The 25,669-nt window shown below is 38.8% G+C and overlaps 1 protein-coding gene across 43 annotated transcripts in view; it reads right to left on the bottom strand.

Annotated features, from left to right (window-relative positions):
• AKAP13 (A-kinase anchoring protein 13) overlaps positions 1-25,669 on the bottom strand; it is a 378,015-nt gene that overhangs the window by 192,290 nt on the left and 160,056 nt on the right. For all 43 annotated transcript variants that reach the window (XM_078326957.1, XM_078326966.1, XM_078326968.1 and 40 more), the window contains 2 exons: positions 25,280-25,576; positions 14,407-14,590 (listed from right to left, as the gene is read on the bottom strand). In XM_078326957.1, the coding sequence (XP_078183083.1) occupies positions 14,407-14,590; positions 25,280-25,576 (481 nt within the window). The remainder of the gene's footprint in view (positions 1-14,406; positions 14,591-25,279; positions 25,577-25,669) is intronic.

The raw sequence follows: 25,669 nt of genomic DNA, 5'->3' as shown, positions 1-25,669 counted from the left end.
CTTAGTTTCTTTACATTGGGTTAGAACTAGTTCTTTTAACTCCCAGAAGTTTCTTATCATCCACCTTCTGAAGCCTACTTCTGATAATGGCACACAGTCCTTTTCCATCAGGGCTTGTTCTGTTGCTGATGAGGAACTGTAATCCCCTGTAGAGGGAGAGGGGTTCTGATTTTGGGTATTCTCAGCCTTTTTAGGCTGGTTTCTTCCCGTTGCTATAAATTTATCCGTCGTCTTTACCATGACCGTCTTTCTAGTTGGGTTTCTGAGTGGACGCCCAGTTTATTGATTCCCAGCGCTGGAATCCAAGCAACCCACTGCGCTGGCCAAAGCAGCAATAAGACTGATGGTGCTCTTCTGCCCGGGAATCTCCTCCTGTTTATTCTGCATGAATAGCTGCCACGCCAAGGCGCTGGCAAAACCGCTGCGCCCGCCACAAGAGTCGCGCTGGCGACCTGTGGGGCCCCTCCACTGGGAATCTTCTGGTCCATGAGTGACGAAAATTCATCTGAAAGTGTGGCATCCTCTCGTTCTCTGCGCTTTCACTGGGAGCTACAATCCCAAACTGTTAGCGATCAGCCATCTTGGATCTCATGTCTCTATTTCTCATGACTTTTCTCATGTCTCTCCTCTAAATTGCTGCTTTTGCAGAGCATACAACATTGATTCACTGTCCCTAACAGTAGCACTGCTCAAATTACTTAGGAAAGATTAGATGATTTTTTTTTTAAATTTTCCAATTCATCACTGAAACAAAGACTCTAAAAATGAACTACGGGAAAAAATGAAATGTAATGTACATAGATTCTGGAGAGAAAAGCTACTGGCAGAAGAGACAGGAAGCATAGCATGGAAAGGAACATGGCATGTGGTATCAGCTACAGACCTACCGGATAAGGTATCATTTTTCTCCCAAATGTAAACTGTGCATAGGCCTGAGCAAAGCTGAAAATCAACTGAATAATATCAAGAGTACCTTAAAAGTTCAGTCCCACCCAGTCTTTTATTAATAAAGAACCCAAATATCAGCTGTAACAGTTATATTACAAAGAGGTTCTGTTGCCTGGGCACAGTGGCCATGCCTGTAATCCAGCATTTTGGGAGGCCGAGGCAGGCGAACCACTTGAGTCCAGGAGTTAGAGACCATCCTGGGCAACGTACAAGACCTCATCTCTACAGAAAATTTAAAGTAGCCAGGCATAGTGGTGCATGCCTGTAGTCTCAGCTACTAGGGAAGCTGAGGTGGGATGTCGAGGCTACAGTGGAGCCATGATTGGGCCACTTCACTCAAGCCTGGGTAACAGAATGAGACCTTATCTCAAAAACACACCCAACAAAAGTAACAACAAAAGATGTTCTGTTATTTGTTGAAATGATTTCCCTGAATCAAATGTGAAGTATCAGGAACAAATCACAATACATAATAAATATGACTGTAAAGCTGTATTCAGTTTTTCAGAACATTTTCATCATAAATATCATTTTAATCTTCCAAGTAACAAGGCCAAGGTTTTGCAGATAGATAAGTGTTTAGGCAAATCAACCAAGGCTTCACAGAGCTGACAGCTAAAAACTAAATTTTAATATCCATTCTAAGCAATCTATTTATTCTAAAGCAATTTAGAGTAGTAACTTACATGGATTAATGAGGAGAAAGAAAAGATAAAAGGAAAATATTTCTTTAGGCTACATTCTAAAATGGCACTAAGAGGTATTCTACTGAATACTTGTACCTTAAAACAACAAAAGCATTTAAAATGCACATATTCTCTAAAAGGAAGTGTAAACAGAAAAATCCCTGAATACATTTACGGCATAAGTATATAGAGGATTTTTATTTAATCTGTATATAGTCTAAAACACAAATCCAAATCTTTATTTAAGGAAAATAAAACAGCTGCTTATGGTAGAAAATGTCTTCAAGTAAAAATGGTGGCTTCTTAAGAACAGCTTTCCGAGGAGGTGACCTAACAACTGACCTGAATGGTATGCAAGAGCCAGTATGTGGAGTTAGGGAACAAGAACATCATACAATGTGTACAGCAAGAGCAAAGATCCTGAAGTGGCAATGAGCTGGCTGGGGGCTTAGAGCCAGTGTAGCTGTGCAGAGAGAAAATGGGAACAAGGAGAATATTATGAAATGAGGTCTCAGGGTTGTATCAGGTTCAGGTTTTACAGAACTTTGTGAGTCCTGGTAGCAACTAGGATTTTATTCTTGGAGGGTTGAGAAAACATTAAAAGGAGGAAGGCAAAAATTAAAAAAACAAAAGAAGAATGCTAACAATATTAACTACAGTCATGTTCTGCTTAGCCATGTTTCAGTCTATGGTAGACCATGTAATGATGAGCCTGTAAGATGATAATGCAGCTGAAAAATTCTTGTCACCCAGTGATGTTATGGCCGTCATAATGTTGCAGTGCATTGCATGTTTGCAGTGATACCAGTGAAAGCAAACCTACTGTCTGCCAGTCACATAAAAGCACAGCAAATGAAATTATGTACAGTACATCCTATTTGATAATGATAACAAAACAACTATGTTATTGGTATATTATCTAGTTTTAATCCTCACAAAAACTCTGAGGCAGGTATCGGTGTATTTCCATTTTGCATCTATATTAATGGATAATTTGCCCAAGAACTCACAGATGTAAGTGAAACGGTCACAATTTGTACCCAGACCCAATTCTAAAATTTATGTGCCCCTTCCACTATCGACAACGAAACTTATACCTCTATAAAAGTTTCAAACCACATTCAAATCATACTAACTGAAGGTATGACATAGTATTTATCAGAAATTAATGAAGTATGTTAGAATTTTTGTTTTCATAAATTTTATAAGATCCATAACTTACATAGTAAGTTTTTCAATTACAAAATAACACAAATTAGAGGCCATTTCTTGTCTCAGAGATAAGGTTACAGCATCCAAACTAAGTGGCCACAGTTTATGTATATGATACAACCAAATTCAATAAGCCCAGGATGAATTTCATCTAATTTTCTAGCATTCTACCTGTCATGCAATAATCAACAACCAATCAAACTCTGCCTTCTTATCTTGTCTAGCATGCTTCAACTCAAGAAAACATTGGGATTTTCTGCTAACATACATGTAAAATCCAGCCAAATTAACTGCAAACAAAAATACTTTTCTGATCCTAACACTAGTTATTCAGGCAACTTCAATGATGCTTCATGTTGAGTTACAGTAAAAATCCAGAGAAAATGTCACAGTCAACAATGAAGATTAACAAAGCATTGATCTGGAAGCTGATACTCACCCATGGCTGCCCAAGCACCACGAATATTGCAAGCCCATCTTCTTTTGGTTTTAGTATCATACTACGGCTTTAAAGTAGAGAAAAGCAGCCTGGTCACCCCTCCTAAAGGCATGTTTCACTCCAAGTTTACTTCTGACAAGGAACTGCAGCACCTAGTTCCTTTTTTGCGGGCTATTGCATTATCTTCTCAAAACCACGTCACTATAACAGTACCAAACTTTAGTGAGTTCTACAACATAAACCACACTCTACTGAAACGGAGCTGGAGAGGCCAAATGCCAGAAAGGGTAGGGGGTGGGGGATAGCTAATCCACCTCAAAATAATGTACCTTAGCTATCTGTAGGCAACTCACTACTAGGCTAGTTATGGTCAGATATGCATTCATGCATACCCAGGGCTATGAGATATTTTAGTACTGAAACTTAGTTTTCCTCTCTTCCTTCCTTTTTCTGGAGGGGGAGGGAACACAGAATTGCCACTCTCCCCTTAATAATTAGCATAAGGAGAGTGCAAAGAAAAAGAAGGTACATCATTTGAGCAAGTATTGTCTATGAGAACTTGGTTCTAAATTCTGTGCTTTTAAACCAACAAAGTTTTATAAGGTAATGGTTAGAGCACAAGCTGGAAAGTCAGAGTTTATTTGATTCCTTACTCTGATCTTACCATCACTGTGATCTTGGACTACTTAAATTTCTCTGCACTTCAAAATTTCCTCATCTATAAAGTGAAAATACATTTGTCATGAGGATCAAATGAACATGAATGCAAAGTGTTAGCTCTTTGGCCACCCAAAATGATCAATATATGCTGACTGTGTGGTATACTAGAGGGCTTGTATAATTCTAATGAACAAAAAAAGAAGGCAACTTCTCAGAATTAAGACTTAAAAAAAAAAAGCTAAGGTAACCTTGCTTGTGGAGTAACTGTCAGGTAACTACCCCTGCATCACCTACCACTATTTACTCCCAAAAATCTCAGGAAAATAGGGCTCAGTTTCCCCACTAGGTCAAGAGATAATTATAATTGTGGGGTGAGGCTGACTAGGAAACAGTAAGTCTGAAACTGGATGGTGCTTAAAAGAGGTGGCATATTCATACAAAGCTGAAATATTTCCAATGAATTGTTATTCCTAGCTCTCCAAATAAAGAGACATGCTCAACTCATAAGAACTTTACAAACATGTTCTTGTTTAATCCTAACACATCTATGAGGTACATATTATTTTTCCCTATTTTGTCAATGAAGAAACTGGGGCCTATAGAGACGTTAAACAACAGGGATGAACTCAATTTCAACTTTGACATTTTTAAGGCCAAGAACAGATGGATGCCCACTAAGCAAGGATCAAGTGATTACAGGGTTACCATCATATCAATGAGGCAATACCACCAATGCAAGAAATACTACTAAAATAAGGGGTACTATGTAAGCATTCTCTACAGAATTTAAAGCAGTGGTCCCCAGCCTCATTGGCACCAAGGACCAGTTTCACGGAAGACAATTTTTCCATGGGGGCGGGGGACAGAATGGTTTTGGGATGAAACTGTTCCACCTCAGATTATCAGGCATTAGTTAGACTCTCATAAGGAGTGTGCAACCTAGATCCCTCGCACACACAGTTCATAATAGGGTTCCTGCTCCTATGAGAATCTGCCACTGACAGGAGGGAAGCCCAGGTGGTAATGCTTGATTGCCCACCCACCTCTCACCTCTTTCTGTGTAGCCTGGGTCCTAACAAGCCATGGACTATACCAGCCTGCAGCCCAGGGGTTGGGAACCCCTGATTTAAACAACAAATCACGTGTGCTTTTTGTACATAAATTCTATTGGCTAGTGAAAGCATAAAATATGTATTATAAGAATAAAATGCTATAAGGCCAGGCGTGGTGGCTCACAGCTGTAATCCCAGCACTTTGGGAAGCCAAGGCGGGTGGATCACGAAGTCAAGAGATCGAGACCATCCTGGTCAACATGGTGAAAGCCCGTCTCTACTAAAAATACAAAAAAAATTAGCTGGGCATGGTGGTGCGTGCCTGTAATCCCAGCTACTCAGGAGGCTGAGGCAGGAGAATTGCCTGAATCCAGGAGGCGGAGGTTGCGATGAGCTCAGATCACGCCATTGCACTCCAGCCTGGGTAACAAGAGCGAAACTCCGTCTCAAAAAAAAAAAAGAATAAAATGCTACAGTAATCGGTGACTGTAAAAACTATTAATGTCATATGCAGAAACACCTAAGAATTTTCAAATGGATAAATAAATGGTTTGACAGTTAAAATGATTAAGAGACAGTACACCGGCTAGATAACCTGAAGAACATTTTATCTTAGGTCAACAAATGTTTACAAAAATTTAAGAATTACAGAGACTAGATTATACAAAAACTCTAGCTTTAAATTTTTGTTAACTAGTGTTCAGAACATTAAACAAAACAATTTTTTAAATTGTAGATATTCCATTTAGGCCACGTATCTTTCAAGGGTAAGTTCTATTTGAAAATCATTCATGTAATAATACTAAGAACAGAATGTCAACACTGCCTCCTCCAAACTGTACAAGAAAAGATTGCTACAATCATTTATAACTATAATAAATCACCTTTAATCCAAATGCAAATGTATTTTTTAAGTGTTAGGAAAAATATTAGGTACCTAAAGTACTTTTTGTTTTTATTAATGAAACAAAACAGGCTTTAGTAAGAACACTTAATACTGTTCCTTATATATGCCTGTGGACACTAATGACTTAATAAAACCTTGCCAAAATGATCATTATGCAATGATAACCAATTTCAGCAGCTAAAGCTAAAAGACTTTTGTGATTCATCAAATCCAGAATCCTAATACAAAATTCCTTCTAGAAGATGTTACTAAAAAACTTCCCTGAATTTAACTGTCAGTAGTCCAACCATATAGAGATATTACTGATGTGCCAGCAGAAATTGTGTATGCTGTTTAATGAATCAAGAACAATTTAGAAGCTGTAATGCTGAGAAATTGTTCTACTATAACGTAAAACTTTCAAAACAGAAAAGTTAGGTATTAATAAATCTATAAAACTGATTACATTTTTTACTACCTCATATTTAATCTCGTATCATGTATCTGCATTCTATGCTGGTGATATTCTGCTTCAGCCAAATACTGATTTTAGTGAAAATGTTTATTCAACACACCTATTTTTTTCTTCTTTCTCTAATCACTTCCCTTGTTTCCCGAATCCTTCTATTTCTGCTAATAATAAAGGCACATTAAATGTTCAAGTCATTCTTTCTATTGGTATGACTTTAAGAAAACTTGAGACTTGACCAAGTAAAAATCATATGTAGTTTTTAAAGGGTAGGACGTGCCATCAACTGATCCTTCATTTTTTCATCCATGACTATCAAGCCCTATACTCCAGGTCTGTATTTCTTTCATTTAAGCCTGGAGTGAAGTCAGACACAAATAACATGCAGTTGACACAGAGGATTTGTTACCACAGTTTAAGTAGCCCAATTTCACAACTCCGACCACTCTGAAGTCTAAACGTTACATGGCAACCAAGAACACACTCGTACCTGGCTCAGTATATATGCGGCAATCAGCAGGGAGAGAAAAGCAGTGAATGAAAACACAGGATGCTTGGAAGGGCTTTGTGATTCCAACCAACTTTCAACTCCTACCCATCTTCTTACAAAGCCCAAGGCAGTATAAAATTCATGGGATTTGGAGTTACAACCTGGTTCAAATTATTACTTACCAGCTGTGGCTATTGTATTTCCTTGTACAATGAAGATAAAACACCTGCCTTCAAAGGGTCGGGGAGAGGATAAATTATGAAAATTTACCCAAAATACCTAGCAGTGAACACAAGAAATTGCTCTATAAATATATTATCTTCAGAAAGTACATCTTGCAACTTTCTAGTATGTTGCCAGATAAGGCAATCCTGAGATTACTGGTTGAATCGTTTAAAAAATACAAACTGTCAAAATGATTAAAGTCATCCAGTTGTAAACTTAGAAAAAGAAAAAAAAAGGCACTGAAAATCAAAGTTATTAATCGCCATAAATTAAGATTAAAAGCCTGAGAATGCTACCAAACATACCTTCTCACCCAATTCTATGAATAAATCTGAATACAACCTAAAGATAGGCTGTGAAAATAGCGACTTAACTATATGGTCTTGGACAAGCTGCTTAGCCTCCTTGAGATTTGCTGAGAGGTTTTAAATGAAAACACATGTAAAGCACCAAGGTAGTACTGTGCATAATACAAAGCCAGTTTTCAATATTCGATAAATGTTAGTCTCCTCCCCCATTCTCTAGTTTCCACTCAGTTCTACCATCTTATCTTTATCAAGGCGCAAAGACCTAGATCACACAATGACAAAGGAGGTCAGATATGAATGGATGGACAGACTGATAGATGGGACTTTGGCCAGATGTCAAGTTATACCAAATCCGGCCTCTCTAGTTATTCTTAAGGTAAGTTTGTATATTGTTTCATCTTTTCCTTTACTGTGCAAAAGAAAAGGCTCCAAACCTGTTTTGCACTAGATGGGCTACCGAGGACCCACTTGTCAAATACTTAAAGAGGACCCTAAAAGGGCAATCACTATGTTGGCAGAACATCTTGCTCAACAGCACTTGGTTCCATTGTGAAACAGGTATTCTCAAGTAGTTACTCTACCACCTAACGCTGTACATAGCTTTCGAGTGCAACTGTCTTCTAAGAAGGACTTGAGAACTTACAGGCACAAACCCTTTGAGAGGGGCCAATAGTGCCTACCTGAAGTATATCGTGACTGAGTACCCAGAGCTCATCAGGCTGGGTCTGTGTTCAGCATTCATGTGTCACCTCAATCTGAACACAACACTGGACTTTGGGCCTGAGCCTGGTTCTGTTACTTTGCAACCTTGTGACCCGAGACCTTGGGCAACTTGCTTTACCTCTCTGGCCTCAGTTTCCGCAATTATAATACAGGAATGGCGGAGTGCAGTGGCTCACGCCTGTAATCCCAGCACTTTGGGAGGCCGAAGCAGGTGAATCACCTGAGGTCAGGTGTTCGAGACCAGCCTTGCCAATATGGTGAAACCCAATTCAAAAAATTGGGTGTGGTGGCATGCACCTGTAATCCCAGCTACACAGGAAGCTGAGGCAAGAGAATCGCTTGAACCTGAGAGGCAGAGGCTGCAACAAGCCAAGATAGTGCCACTGAACTCCAGCCTGGGTGACAGCAAGAGTCTGTACATAAATACATACATAAATCAGAGATAACAATACATACCTATGTAAAAAGGTAGTTTGAAAGTAATCAACCGTACCTTAAAAGTTGTATGAGTAATATAAATGTATAGTTATTATAGTAAGAACTTTGTTTTCCTCAAAAAACATAGACTAGAAAGCATATAACCCTTTACATTTAAGTACATTTAATACTGTATCCTAGTAGCCTCTTCCTGAGTCTCTTCTTTCTCTGTCAAATTTTTGCAGAGGAAAGAATATGGACCTCAGAACTCCACAGCTGTCTGTGTAACAGTAGCTCTACCATTTTCTACATAGCCTTGGATGAGTTACTTTAATTCTCTGAGCCTCCATATCTCTCCCATAAAACACAGACAATGGCTATTTCACAAGGTTGATATAAGGTTGAAATGAAATAGCATCTGTTACGTACCACCCATGGTTTCTAATGCAGTATAGACATTCAACAAATGAAGATTTCTTAAGCTGATACTAAAAATGACATTTATGAGGACAAATATGTTTAAACTGGCTCTTGTGGCAATTAAAATATTTCAGCACTTGTATGACAACACTTCAAAATATTCTTAAAAGAAATACTCTTCTTATAAGGGTAGAAGGATTGCAAATGATTCATTATCCATCTAGAATTCCTTGTTCCATTAACCTACAGGCATCAACATCACAGCATGTATCAGAGGGCCAAACTAATTTTATTTAAAAGTAGTATCTATTACACTAAGGAATAATTTCTAATCCATATTAAGTAGGGACATTCAAAAGATGCCTAAAACACTTCAAGATTCTGGTAAGATTTCCTTAAAGTATGAAAAAACTGATAGGAGCATTCGAAGGAAAAAGAAATTTTAAAAAGGGAAATGGTGATAACATTTGTGTCAATCACTGAATTATGCTCTCTACATGAATTCTTTTATTTCTCAAATAAAAGAAATTCTTTTATTTCTTATTGAAGAAAGTCCTCTTATTCCTGTGTTACAAAAAAAAAAAGCACTGACATTTGGAAAGGTTAAGTGAATCACCCAAGATAAATAATACAGTTTCAGAAAAGCAGACCCTGGATTCAAAACCAGCTAGTCTAACTAGACTCCAATCTACTAACTTTAATTCACAGAAAACTACAATAAATATTACAAAACAAAATATCTGGTAGACCAATTGATTGGAATTTGAGTGTCATTGATTAATTTTAGTGATGTCATTATTAATATTTAAGAAACTTTCAAATAGTTATCTGACAGTTTAACAGTATTTGCACAAATATTCTTTTAGTTTCTGTAACCTTGTGATGTAGGCAGAATAGGTATTATCCTTAAGAGAGAGGAAGCATGAGACTGAGTGGATAGGTGACTTTTTACCAAATCACACTAACTACTAACTAGGCAGGCTTAGATTTTAATTAAGCTCTTTATCCCTAAGCAATTCTACCATACCATACTACTATCTTTACTATCTTTCTCCAAGTTGAAATACTTACGGCACCTTTATTGGCTCCACAAAAATATCCAGAATCTGTATGACAAATAAGCCCTAATTTTTCATATTGCACATACTAGAGACTGGGTTGTCATCCAGGAAGTATACTATTATCCTTTATTTATGAGATGAAGAAATCAAGACTTAGCGAGGAAAGTTTGCAAATGGCAGAGCCAAAATGCAAACCTAGGTTTGACTTCCCGAGTTTGCACACCTAGTCACTACTGCAGCTGCCTCGTACTCTCAAATTCCCTCTTAACCACGTGGGTGATCCACGTCCTAAGATTTCTACTTTGTTATGTGTACTTAAGAGATCAGCCAGTTCCAGTAACATCCGGCCTAATACTCTCTTCTCAGGTAACTACGATGCCACGTTTATCTGATGTTGTCACTTCCTACCATTCATGAAACCAAGAGCCTGCAAACTAGGGTCTTTACCTATTCGCTTCAAATCAGAAGAGGTGACTGTCTACCTAAAGCAGAAGTAGGCCTACATGTTTTGGGTACTCTTCTGGGGCTAAGATTTCTCAGGCAAGACAGAAAATTAAGGAAAGAGATATAAGAGATAACATGTATGTCAATCATTGAGTTATGCTCCGTACATGAATTCTTTCATTTACTTAAGGTAAAACTTAAATACAATGTATTTAGGATCAATTTTCAGATCACAAATGCATCCATATTCATAATGTAAGATCTATATATAAACTGAAGCAAAAAAGCAAGTCAACAAAAGCTCTGCCTTCCCTATCACTGAACTAAGTGAAAGTTAAAATCACAGGCTACAAAAAAGGGAAACTGTAAAAAATGTCCTCAATAGTTATTACTATCTGGAAGTCCAAGCGTTTTCTAAAGGATGGTAGAGAATCCTTGTATCTCCAAGAATGGCTAATTATAATTTTCACAGAAGAAAACCTGGTTTATCAAAAGAGACTGGCAATAAAAATAAGCCTTGAACAAGAAACACAAAAGAAACTTGGGCCCTAACCAGCACAATACCCTGACTCCCCACTCCCAGCTGGGGAGTCAGGGTATTGTGCTGGTTAGGGCCCAAGTTTATAAAATTTATAAAGCATAAAACAACAAGGAATTAAAACGACAAATGTACTTTCAAAGGGTTATAAATGGGGTTAAATAAGCTTGAATTTTCAGTAGAGTGTAGAATACAACTAGTTATTCCATAAATGTAAAATGTATATAGCCATACTTCAATTTCATACTAACTGAAAAGAGGCAATAAAAGACGCAGGCTTATATGTGGACAATTTCATTTTTAAAAAGTAGAGCAGGGTACCCAAAGTCTAATGTTAATAAACTACTAGAAAGACCACATCAAGCTGGCACAGTGGCTCATGCCTGTAAACCCAGCTACTTGGGATTACACAAGGTCAGGAGTTCAAGACCAGACTGGCCATTATGGTGAAACGCTGTCTCTACTAAAAAATACAAAAGTTAGCTGGGCATGGTGGCTCACGCCTGTAACCCAAGCTACTTGGGAGGCTGAGGTAGGAGAATTGCTTGAACTGGGACCTGGGACGTGAAGGTTTCAGTGACTCGAGATCTCTCTACTGCACTCCAGCCTGGGCTACAGAGTGAGACTCCATCTCAAAAAACAAAACAAAACAAAAAACATACACTGTGACAATTCTTAACTTTCTACAAACCCCTTTGTGAATCTCACCAACAAATGCTTTGCTCAGAAAAACATGTGTATGTTTATCTATAATTTCAAGGGATACAGATACTATGAAGTCTGTTCTTGGGCCACTTTTTAAGAATCCCAGGAATGGAAGGAAGAGCTCTGGACACCCTTTTGGCTTCTATTTCTGGCCCTGCCACCTTGTTATAATAATTCAACAACTTTGTCTCTCTGGATCTCAGTTTCATCTGTTAAAGATTTTTTTTTTCTTTTTCAGGCTGAATAGTATTCCGTTATGTGAATATACCACACTGTTTATCCATTTATCTGTCACGGACATCCAGGTTGTTTCCACTTTTGGCTGTGTGGGGGAGGTAATAAACAATATCTATTTATTTATTTTTGACAACATCTATTTATGAGGCATAATGTGATTTTTAATCGATGTATACACTATTGAAAGATAAAATCAAGCTAAGTAACATACCCATCATCTCAGCTACTTGTTTTTTGTGTGGTGAAAAATATATTCTTCTAGCAATTTTGAAATATATATTATGCTGACACATGTTATCACATGGATGAACCTTGAGGACATTATGCTAGAAGGATGAACCTTGAGGACATTATGTGCAAGAAGACAGACATAGAAGGATAAACAATGCATGAATGCACTTATACAAGGTACCTAGAATAACCAAATTCTTAGAGACAGAAAGAAGAACAGAGGTTATCAGGGGTTGGGGAAATGGAAGATCTGTTTGGGGTGATGAAAAAGTTCTGGAAACAATAGTGGTGATGGTTACGTAACACTGTAAGTGCTGTCAGTGTACCAAATGCCACCGAATGCTGAACCTGAAATTTACTGTTTTAACCATTTTTACATTATATATACAGGGAAAGGGGAAGGAAAGGAAAAAAGAAAACCAAAAACAAAATGATGACAATTTTGTTCCTTTAGCAACTGAAATTCTAACAAATTCTACTCGAATCACACTCAAACTGATTTGGTACAATCACCCCCTTTCTGTTTTTAATTGCTAGTTATGACTCAGCACTTTTTCGAAACTTCAGAACAGTAAAATCCCAGAATTCAAGTGAAGCCTTAGATCTGCAGCAAGGTGGTCATCCTCTCCTATCTGGGTCCTCTACTTGGAGATTTCTCAGGTAGGTTTTCCCTCACCAATCTACCTTCAAAAGGAGATAAGTGGCTTTGCACATGTAACCAAGGTAGTACTTTAAAGCAAGCACAAAAAAGTCCAGAACAAACGCACTCTAGTTTCCTTAAAGCTATGCTGCAATAACAGTCTTGTGACATCCCCTCCAAGGATATAACGAAGCTGTTGTAATCACTTTATTTCCCCATTTGGATGGCAGTCCTTAACCAACTCTGCTTCCCAGCAAAAAAATCAAATTTAGAGGAAATTCATTTAAACATCACAGGAGTTATGTGGAGTTAACTGTTTCAACTTCTGGAACAAGGCCTCTCTTCCTGAGGCCATGAAGCCAACAGTAGAATGAATCCAATCATTGGCCAGATGGAAAGTGTGAAGGAGTAGAATGTATCACTCCCTGGAATACTGTCTTAGGTGAGGCTCAGGTATCCAAAGCTCATTTGAGGTGAGTGCCCCTCCTACCAGCACCATATCTGTAGCACCCATCAGAGCTTTCTGCAAAGAACCGTCTGCCTAGCATGACAGGGAAAGTTATTAGCTTGGGAACTGAAGCAAGAAAAAACTGTTTATATAACCACAAGTAGTATTACATTCTGGGATCTCTTCTTGGTCCCTCCAGACTATACACACAGCTAAAAACGGTAAAACATAAAGCACAACGAAATTAAATTTAACATGAGCAAAATATATGAGAATTTGCTAATACTCAATTTGCAAAGGTCCCTCAATTGCTAAGGAACACAGATCCAATGGGGTTTATACTTGTTCAGATAATGTGGTAGACAAGATAATAATAACCACAAAACTATTAGAAAAATATATTAAACAAAAGAAACTATTCTTGAAACCTCTTTATATAAACAATCCAATAAAAACTTGGCTGCTCTAGTGCATTTATTTATACAAGAAAAAAAAAGAGCACTCTTCAAATGTTTTGACTAACAACCTTCCTCCAGAGAATTTTTAAAGAGTCAGAAAACATAATAATTGAGCCTAAAGATAGATAGGATTTCCTATTGCATATTCCCAGGACAATTCAGTTGCTTTTATTGCTGTTCATATGAAGAAACCACTACTCTCAAACTTTATCCACAGAGACTACATTCAATCCAGAACTTAAATGTTTACCATAGTTTCTGTATACAATTATAATATGAAAGTACTGGTTTCTAATTAACTAACTCTTTCAAGTCTTAAAGACACACCAGAAAAAAATGTATGACATAGGAAATCTGTTCCCTCCTGTACTAAACCAAGATAAGCTGTATACATTGGTAATGTTATGCTACCTCCACAGACAAGGCTTGTTCTGACTTTTGAGTAAAATAGTAAAATACAAGAGGTAAGACGCGGAGAAGGCAGAGAGGCAGAGGAGAGAGAAAATGGTAATATGACTTACGTTTCTCTCTAACAATCAAGTGGTTTGCAGGAGCAAGCTTACAAACCCACAGCAGAAGGCAAGGAAGGTACAGAGTTGAGGTTATAATTCACTGCAGACTCACACTGAGATGCCATGTGGGCGGTACTACTATGAATGGGGGTGGGGATAAGGATGAGAGGAGAGAAACAAGGAGAAGGAGCACTTACTCGGTTAGAAGCTGGTGTAGCTTGTGATAGCCTCGCTCTAAGGCCAAGCTCACAGGCGTCGCCCCTTCCTGGTTGTGAATGCTGAGAGCTCCCCGACCACCTGGCTTCTGCAACAGAAACCATGTCAACCTCAGCAGTCCCAGCCGCACAGCAAAATGCATCAACGTCTCTCGTGGGCCAGCATCTGTAAAAGGGGGAGAAAATGAACGTTAAGTGAGGGGAATAGGAAAACAAAAAGCAAACAAACATAAAAACAAGTTATGTAAACGCTGCTGCCTCCAAATGCCTAAGACTGTAAAGTTAAGCTACAACACACAGTGTGAACAGCTTTACTGTGGCCAGATAGAATCAGCCCTCGAGTAAAGGCAAAACAAAGCTATAAAAGCTTAGAAAGTATAGGAAGCACAAGCCTCAATAGAACACAGCCCTGCAAAAGAGAATCAAGCCATTTCTACAGTCTGACTTAACAGTGTTTGTTCAACCAATGTCACAGACAGGCATATAGACGTGCCCCCCCCATACACATTTTTTACTCAAATAATAGAAGCAAATACAGCCACATAACACGAGGTCCAACAGGAAATAGCTGTTAGGACTTAAATGGGTGTATAATAAAGGGTATAATTACTTTTTATAAGAACACCCAGACAGGAGTTGGCTAAACACTAAAAACAGGTTCTGCCTGTTCAGTACACATGGGGCTTTTTATTCCTCCACAATAAAGGCAAATCAAATTTCTGGCACTGCCAGCTTTATTTATTTGTTTAATAAGAGGAAGAAATGCATCTTCTGGCACTTAGTAAGAAAGACTAAGACAGTCCACTAATAGCTGCATAAAGAAAAATATTTATTTCACTTGAAATAAAGACTTCCTCTTAGTAAACTGAGTCACTCTGAAAGTGATGGAATGAGGAAGGGCTCAAGAGTCAGACAACTCTGTGTTCGAATCTGACATTTACCATCTGTATGACAAAGTGTGATACATGTAACATCTCTGAACTTCACTTTCTTCATCCCTGAATTGAAATACCAACACCTCACTCACAGAGTTGTAACAAATAAGATGTGGGTGAAATGCTCCTACTATGACTGGCTGTAGTAGATAATCATTAAATGCCAGTTCCCCTGTTTCCCTGCTCTCTTCACTGTCCTCCTGGACTTCAAATTACATTCAAGGTTCAGTAGTCATACTGTCTTTCTCAGCAGTCCTCTTGTGCCCAACCTATGATGACAGGAACTAAGGTCTCTGCAGGGATGTCACATATGGCCCCACAAGACTGTATTACACTCAACTACAGGGAGTTGTGAATGGCACTCTGGAGTTGTGCCTGCCTCGGCTTAGCTATCATCTCTCATTCTTCATGGCTTCCCACGAGTTTCAACTTCTTCACCGAGCACTCAGACTTTTTAGATCCCCAGTGGTTTTCTCCTTACTGCGAAGTACTCCAATACTTCTGTATGTGAGTATTACAAAGGAATGAACAGATTTTCGAAGCTGTGATTTTAAACTGAATTACACTCTTTCCAAATGTCATCTGTTTATTATTAGTCTGGTATCCCTATATCTAAGGGCAATTTCCTTGGAAACACAATTTTCCACGTTCTATCTTTTCCCTACAGAACTGTATACACACTGACCAATTCAGGATCTATAGGGTGTTTCAGCAGAGGCACAGGGCTGAAAAGGTTATGCCCCAGAAGAAACGACTACATGTGCAGGTACAAATCTTAATAATCAACACCTCAGAACAGGTGGCAAGACCAGACAAAAGGACAAATAGAATCCTCACAAAAGATCAAATAGCACCATTTAACTTGTGCCTTACCATTGTTCCAACATCTTTATCAAAAACAAAAAGCTAATAAGGCGCTAACTAGGAAATGTGATTTTTTAGAGGCCAGTTAATTCCAACTTGGAAGCAGTTGTCTCTTTACCACCCTCCCAAAATCACTCTTCTGATCTGTTATTTGTTTTGAATCAGCTCGGCATTTGCGTAGAAATCCCAATAATACGGCCATGCACCTGCTCAGAAGCTGACGCCCAGACTCCTGCACTATATCCTCTCTCAATTTCTTAAAGTCTTAAAAACTGGTACCCTATATCTGCTTTTGTGTAGACCCTTTCTGAGCATAACAGATTACAAGAAAACAATGGAGTGAGGACCTGCTATGCACCTTGCACTGGGCTAGGCAGTTTATGTCAACTTTTTCCATTCTATCTTCAGAGTAACCCTATGAAGTCTGGTTATCTTCATTGTGCAAATGAAGGCGAATTCAAATTAGGATTTAAAATAGAAAGTTCTTCTGTCTTGCATCTTAAAAAAAAAACACCTTTTCCATTACTCCCCCATTTTTGTTGGAAAATAAAAACAAGCAATCATAAAATCAAGCTAAGTTAATGTGGTTTAAAAAGCACCTTTTCATGTTTTCCTCCAACATTTTTTTTAAAACTTTTTCAACATACACATAATTGAAATAATTATACAGAAAATAACCAGACACTCAACAACCTAGATCCTACAATTAATGTTTTTCTATCTTTGCTTTATCACATATCTATCCAGTTATTCTTCCCTCTATTTCCCCATCCATCCAATTTATTTTTATGCATTTCAAAATAAGTTGAAGATATCAGTCCACTTCACCCCAAAATACTTCAGCATGCATGTAATTAACTAGCATTCAATAAGCAGCCACAATTTTAGGTGATTGAGATACAATAAAATGCATATGGTACAGTATACCCATTTGATTAATTTTGACAAACGCATACACCTCTATCAACATACAGAACATTACCAACATTCAAAAAAGTTTGTGCCCCTTTCCAGCTAATCCTCTCCTCCTCATTCCTAGAGTTAAGTACTGTTCTGAATTTTTCACCTGTCTTAGTTTTGCCTGTTCTACAACTCCACATATAAATGAAATTATAGACTATATATTCTTGTGTAAGCCTTCTTTGATTAGCATATTTGAGATTCATCCACATTGCTGCACGTAGCAGTACATTCCCTTTTATTGCTGAGTAGTCCGCCACATGCATATAGCCCCAGTTTTAGATATTCTCCCATTAATTTCTTACACAAATCTGTGAGACTGAATTTACTGGATTCAGGGATCATGTCAATTAGGTTTGTAGAAGAGGCCACGGTGCAAAGGGATAAACAAATGAATATATATGAATGTAATCTCCTTTAGTTTGTGCCATTTTAAGAACATGAAAGCTTCCATCACTGCTTTTCTTCCTTTTGTCTATTTAAACTGCAGAGAGCTCAGTAATTTCAGATCCATATTTGTTCTCTATTCTCTGTATTAGTACTCCTCTGTATTCTGAGTTATTCAACTTTGTTTTTTAGATCACTAATGGCCTTTCCTACAACGTCAATTGGGTCCTTTGTCCCCAGTGTGAATTAATTGTGCTTTAGGATTCTGGATGTCTGCATTATTTTTGCCAGCTCACTCTCCTTCCATCCTTGTCATCATCATAACAGCTTTTTTGCAGATGTAATTAAAGCCCCTAACCAGCTGATCTAATAAGGAAGTTTATCCTGGATTCTCTGGGTACGCCTGACTATATCAACTGAAAGGCTTCAAAAGCAGGGCTGAGGATTCTCCTAAAGAGAGGTGATTCCATTCCACCTGTGGAGGACAGCACCAGCCTGTGGCTGTGGAGCTCTATCCCACCCACCATCTCCCCTTCCTGACATGAAATTTTGGCCCATGTTGGTGGGCTGACTTTACCCATGACCTTCCCTCCCCCTCCTGCCCTATAAATTTTGTACTTATTAGCCCTCACAATCAAAGGGACCATTCCTTATAAAAACCTTAACATATTTCTCCTAGTGGTTCTGCTTCTCTACCTTGAACACTGACTGATATAAAACCTACTTTTCTCCTGGCTGTCTCCTTCTCTAATTTCATAATAAATCTGTTCTAATTGAGTTCTTTAAAGAACAAATGGGAAATATCATCTGAAGTGTTTTTCTGTTGTTTCTTACAGAAAGCACATACTCAGAGCACCTTCCATCTGAGTACTTATGATACTTTTCCCTTTTCTTTATGCTGTAATGTTATTTCATAGACCTCATGTTGGCTGGATATCCTGTTTAGCCATCAGAAAGATCTCTGTAGGCTTAGCTTCTACCCAGAGAGGAGGAAGGTGCCAAGTGTCTCATGTCCTGCTTTCTATTTACCTATATGCTGGACACACCTCTCACACACCTTCCCTCAGATCTGCAAAAAAGCTGATGTGCCTAGTAGGCATTCAAGCATGATAAGCCTGCTAGAGGGGTGTATATTTTTCAAATGGTCAGATTCTCTGACTAAGTAAAATGCTCTAAGTTCTGAGGATCAGTACAATAACCAAGGACTACTTTCCTAACCCATCAATCCACCTAGCAAGCCCTGCTCCCAGTACTCTTTGAATTGATTCCTACGATTCCAAAGTCACCATTCTTTGTACTATTCTGGACAACCTATTAAAAAACCTAAAGACCCACATGATGCAGGAATTCTCAGCTGCATGTGAAAGGAAGAACAGGCCAGTGTGAGAAAATGCAGTTGTGGAAAAACAAGACATGTAAACTTGTGACAAAAAACAAGGTTTGAGAGGCAACAAAACCTTTTGGAATTCAAGTCCTGACACTACTAGCCTTGGGATCAATAAATACTAATCTTCTGCCAAGAAAAAAAAAAAAAACACTAGCAGTTTTAAAATATGGTATTTTCTTTATAGCATTGATGATAGCTGAAAAAGTACACAAACGATGTATCTAAGAAAAAACTTTTATGAAAAGCTATCAAACACTTTGAAGGAGGGTGGGAACTAAATCATCAAATGATTACAGTGGATGACCTGTTAACCAACATCAGAGATACAGAACTGGGAATACACAGGCTGTTCTTGGTGTAGTTTTTCCTAAATCTGTCTTCTTCCTCTCCACCCAAATTTCTCTCTGGGGGAGAATTCTTGCCCCCAAAGATGATCAGATCTTTTCACTTGGTTACACAGTATCATGAGTAAGAAAGAATGAAGATTTCCCGCAGGACATTTCTCCCTGCTTCCTCTAGAGCAAGTCCACAGTGGACCCACCCTGATTATCTGGGAGTTATGCCGATTGCTACTGCACAAGGGTTTCTCAGGGAGAAACCCTTATAAGTTTACCATTTTCACCAAACGCCGAGCTGAGAAACTAAGTGAGACTTGGAAAACTCAGAGAGGAAAAAAAAAATGTCCTTGCCCCATCATTCACCCTCCACCCAGATGAATCCTTATCACCTGAATTTAAGGCAGAACTGTGGCAAACAGTACAATGTAGAAGCTTGTTTATGTAATTAGGGATCAGAGAACACGTTCAAGATTTAAAATGACAAACTCCTTGTTCATATTTAAAGACTAATTTTTGTTAACAAGTAAAACATCAATGTTTTGCATCTCTAAATGGTACATTCAAAATGAATAGCCTACAAATAAGCACACATTATCAGAATACACATTTCTCCATTTCACAGATGAAGAAATTAAGTGAATTTTGCACAAACTCTTGCAAGGAAGCGAGGATGCAAACAAACTGACTCCAATGCCTACGCTATTCCCACTTTGCAACAGCAAAGTTAAACCCAGATTTCTTAACTTCATGCTCACGGCTGAAGTTCAGGGAGAAGAAGAAATTTATCATATGGTAAATGTTTGCAGGTAGGCACCTATAAACATTTTTCTCTGAGGAAAAATCTAAGCAATTTCCAAAGGAGTCACTGACCTGAAGGAAGCTAAAAAGCAGTGCACCTAAACAATTAAAAGAGTAGGAGGATAAGCCATAAATCTGACATACTACTTTGTGTAAGTATTAAGCTAGAATACCTGTAAACATCCTAGCTTTCAACAGCAAGAAATCCTGTTATATAACAAGGTGTCCTATTTACCTGTATTACCTCAAGCATCACACTTACTCTGTCCTTTTCTCCTTTAAGCATCTGTTTAAAAGTATCTGATGTGCAACTCATTGATTTGAACAGACTATTCCATTACATTCGTCCCTCAACAGCAGGCATGATGGACTCTTAACTGATGCTACTCTGCCCTTACTGTACCCAGTGTTCCTACATTCTAATCAACAATGGATAGAACAACGTAAACTGCAGAGTGTGAACTGAGCACTCAAAGCCAGATTCCTGATCCCAGTTGTTGACTTGAAGGCAGTTCCATCAAGTCACTTCCATGCATTTCACCATGCAAAGTATACATCTAACTTACACAATTTCTTTTGTAATTATTAAGTATATGTACAATAAAATTCACCTTTACAGGGTGTACATTCCTATGAATTCTAACAAAGGCATAGATTCTTATAGCCAACACCACAAACAAGATACAAAACAACTCCAACAACCCAAAGAATTCCCTCACGATAGTCCTTTGCAGTCAGACATTTCCCCCACTCCCAGCCCCTGGCAGCTACTCATCTATTCTTTTTCCATAATTTTGCATTTTTCAGAATATCATATAAATAGAATCATGTAGCAAGTAACCTTTGAAAACCGACTTCGTTTTCCTAGCATAATGCATTTAAAACGCATCCGAGTTGCTGCACATGTCAATAGTTTGCTTCTTTTGCTGAGGAGTACCACATTATATGGATGTCTTACAGTTTGCTTCTGTATTCACTCAGTGAGAGAGATCTGGGTTATTTCCAGTTTTCGGTGATTATGAATAATGCTACTATGAGCACATCTGCGCACAGATTTTTTGGTGACTGTAAGTTTTCATTTCTCTAGGATAAATACACAAAAGTGGGATTACAGGGTCATATGCTAAGTGTATGTTTAACTTGACAAGAAACTGCCAAATTTTTCTAGAGTGGTTATACATTTTGCATTCCTACAAGCAAAATGAGATGTTCTTCATCTTTGCCAGCACTTGGTATTCTTCATCGTAGCCATTATGATAAATGTGCAATGGTATTTCATTATGGTTTTAATATGTATTTCCTTAAGTATTCACATTTGGTTTGGCTTCTGTTAACACTCCTCGAGGAATTTTGTACAACAGAAAATTTACCAGTACACTAACAGTACAAAAAAAAATATTAAAGCTGGCCAATTCCCTCCTATTAAAAACAAGAAAGTTAAATGTCCAAATAGAGGAGGTGGCAGGACACGGTGGCTCATGCCTATAATCCTAGCACTTTGGGAGGCTGTGGCGGGTGGAATGCCTGAGCTTGGGAGTTCAAGACCAGCCTCGGCAACATGGTGAAATCCAATCTCTACTAAGACACACACACACAAAAAAAAAAGTAGCCAGGAATGGCAGTTTGCACCTATAATCTCAGCTACTTAGGAGGCTGAGGCAGGAGAATTGCTTGAACCCAGGAGGCAGAGGTTGCAGTGAGCCAAGATCGTGCCATGGTACTCCAGCCTGGGTGACAGAATTAGAGTCCATCTCAAAACAAAAAAAAAAGCAAACAAAAAATATAGGAAGATTTTTGCATCTATGTTCATCATGGATATTGGCCTGAAGTTAATTAACTCCAGATGGATTAAAGACTTAAACATAAGACCTGGCACCATAAAAACCCTAGAAGGAAATCTAGGCAAAACTATCCAGGACATAGGAGTAGGCAACGACTTCATGAACAAAACACCAAAAGCATTGGCAACAAAAGCCAAAATAGACAAATGGGACCTAATGAAACTCCACAGCTTCTGCACGGCAAAAGAAACAGTCACTAGAGTGGATCGGCAACCAACAGAATGGGAAAAAATTTTTGCAGTCTACCCATCTGACAAAGGGCTGATATCCAGAATTTACAAAGAACTCAAACAGATTCACAGGAAAAAAACAAACAAGCCCATTCAAAAGTGGGCAAAGGATATGAACAGACACTTTACGAAAGAAGACATATATGAGGCCAACGATCATATGGAAAAATGCTCATCGTCACTGGTCATCAGAGAGATGCAAATCAAAACCACATTGAGATACCATCTCACGCCAGTTAGAATGGCGATCATTAAAAAATCTGGAGACAACAGATGCTGGAGAGGATGTGGAGAAAATGGAACACTTTTACACTGTTGGTGGGAGTGTAAATTAGTTCAACCATTGTGGAAGACAGTGTGGCGATTCCTCAAGGCCTTAGAAATAGAAATTCCATTTGACCCAGCAATCCCATTACTGGGTATATATCCAAAAGACTATAAATCGTTCTACTATAAGGACACATGTACACGAATGTTCATTGCAGCACTGTTTACAATAGCAAAGACCTGGAATCAACCCAAATGCCCACTGATAATAGACTGGATTGGAAAAATGTGGCACATATACACCATGGAATATTATGCAGCAATCAGAAATGATGAGTTTGTGTCGTTTGTAGGGACATGGATGAATCTGGAGAGCATCATCCTCAGCAAACTGACACAAGAACAGAAATTGAAACACCGCATATTCTCACTCATAGGCGGGTGATGAAAAATGAGAACACATGGACACAGAAAGGGGAGTAGTAAACACTGGGGTCTATACGGGGGGAAAGGGGAGGGCCAGTGGGAGGGGGAGGAGGGGAGGGATAGCCTGGGGAGAAATGCCAAATGTGGGTGAAGGGAAAAGGAAAGCAAAGCACACTGCCATGTGTGTACCTACGCAACTGTCTTGCATGCTCTGCTCATGTACCCCAAAATCTAAAATCCAATAAAAAATTAAAAAAATATATATATAGGAAGAGATATGTTCAAAGTTTCAGATGTTTCTTTTTTCTAATCGTTCTTTTTAATCATGGTAACATAAAACTATCCAACTCCTAGGCCCTCTTCAAACAAGACAAAACAAAACCATGAAACACCATAGGCCCCACAAATAATGCAGTACTATCTTGACACTGATTTGTGAAAGGCAGCCAGAATAAACATTCTCCTATCAATATAGTAATGGCAGGAGTGGCCAGGTGTGGTGGCTCATGTCTGTAATCCCAGCACTTTGGGAGGCTGAGGCGGGCAGATCATGAAGTCAGGTGATCGGGAACATCTTGGCTAACAGGGCGAAAGTCCATCTCTACTAAAAATACAAAAAATTAGCTGGGCGTGGTGGTGCATGCCTGTAATCCCAGCTACTCAGGAAGCTGAGGCAGAAGAATTGCTTGAACCCAGGAGGCAGAGGTTGCAGTGAGCTCAGATTGCACCACTGCACTCCAGCCCAAACAACTGAGTTAGACTCCACCTTTTAAAAAAGAAACGGCAGAAGCTAGAGGTATTCAAGCCCCACTGGGCTTCTGAAAAGGCACGCAAGCGCTATATAATGTCAAATATTCTGATCTCTAAATATTAGCAAGACGGAAATTTCTTGGATACTATAGTTTAAAAAAGAGGAAGGAAAGAATGAAGCCTTTCTTCCTTGATTTGATACTTCCTTTCAGATTTTTACCTGGGCAGTACTATCCAGGTAGTAACTGACAGTATGCCCCTCACAGTATGGGACACCATTCTGATAGCTGATCGCAGGCTTAACTGTTAAATTTAGATTTAAGAGAATCACAGCTGGCAAAGGCCTCTTTACCATTCTTCCATGAAAGAAGACAAAACTTTTGAGTGTAGGAACTAAGTATGCCATGACTCAGGCCCTTCTGGGTATTGCTCCTCAGGAACTGCTTACCCAACATAATTCAATACTTAAGGCTGGTGGACTCTGTAGAGCAGTGGTGTCAATGATCAGCTTTTTCATTAAAGACATAGAAAGTACAAGCAGACCCTTCTGGCAGGAGCTGTAACATCAGGCTTCCAATCAGAATAAAGTAAACATTTTGATCTCTATTTCAGGACTCCTAAATTGTTCCACTGGACTTGAACTCAGGAGGGAAACTGGATGTTACTCACTGAACTCCGGGTACACATTATGTTTCATTAAAAAATATCTATACAATTATGACATCAAGTAGATGTCATTTGCTACAAGAATTATGTGGGAAAACCCTTGTTTGAGTAAGAGGACATACTTATATACTTACTATGTAAATGTTTTTCAAAAAGTGAAGTCTGGCTGGGTGCGGTGACTCAAAGCTGTAATCCTAACACTTTGGGAGGCGAAGGCAGGTGGATTACCTGAGGTCAGGAGTTCGAGACCAGCCTGACTAACATGGTGAAACCCCATCTCTACTGGAAAAAAATAAATAGCTGAGCATGGTGGCGCATACTTGTGATCCCAGCTACTTGGGAGGCTGAGGCAGGAGAACTGCTTGAATTCAGGAGGCAGAGTTACAGTGAGTCAAGATCATACCATTGTACTACAGCCTGGGCAACAAGAGTGAAACTCCATCTCCAAAAAAAAAAAAAAAAAAAGTGGAGTCCTTTCTTCAGTGAAGTCTTATAGGGAGGGCCAACAGATAAAGTCAGTAAGATTGACACTAGCCTGGTTAAAGAAGTGTGTGGTTTCTCATAGGGCACGCTGTTCTCATGTTCCTCCCCACTCACTGCACAATCTTTCCTCTCCTTCACCTCCAGGCTATCTTTAGAGAACTTCAGAAAACAATAATGAAAACGATGTCTTTGATCATTAAACACCAAAAAGTAACTATTCTCCTCCTGAAGGACATGTCACTTTCTACACTTGAGAGATCAAGCCTAAATCCAGACCCACAGGAAGGTGATGTGCCACTCTCCTTGGGTAGTCCCATGGGTCATTTCACTGCAACAACAGGCTTATCAGCTCAACTGAAGAACCTAGAAGAGATGTCACTCAGGCCACTTTCCTATAGTAACTATAAGATCTATTCAGCCTCTGTGGAAGACCTGAATATGACCTAGAAGAGCAGCCCCATTTAAAAAAAAAAAAAAAGTATCACAAACTTAAAGTTTGTTTGTAGACCATATAAATTCTCACCATGCAAACTCTGATCTGTCCCCAACACATTCCACTCTGCAGGCAGCTTCAGGTGCCTAAATGCCAGCACCACTTTCTTATCGAGGGAATTCACATCCCCAGATGGGGGTCCTGACTGGTCAAGAAAACGGGTAAAGTTCAGAGCCTGTTGATTTCCAGCACTGGTTGCTAGGAATTGAGCTGCATCATATGCTTCATCCTGGATGAAATGAAAGTCTTCTTCAGCCACCACAAACACAGGAAGGCCCTCTTTGGAAGCACAGAGCTGCACCTTCACTGTCTCACAGCAATCATGACCTAAAGAAAACATAGGCAGCAAAAAAAAAGCAGTATTAGAGCCTCTCTGCTGAAAGGATGCTGGTGGGTCCTCCTAGCTCTTATTTCATGATA

Source organism: Callithrix jacchus, chromosome 6 (assembly GCF_049354715.1).
Source record: "Callithrix jacchus isolate 240 chromosome 6, calJac240_pri, whole genome shotgun sequence".
NCBI lineage: Eukaryota > Metazoa > Chordata > Mammalia > Primates > Cebidae > Callithrix > Callithrix jacchus.
Note: the sequence above shows the minus strand (reverse complement) of the source record. Positions and strands in the feature narration are given on the sequence as shown.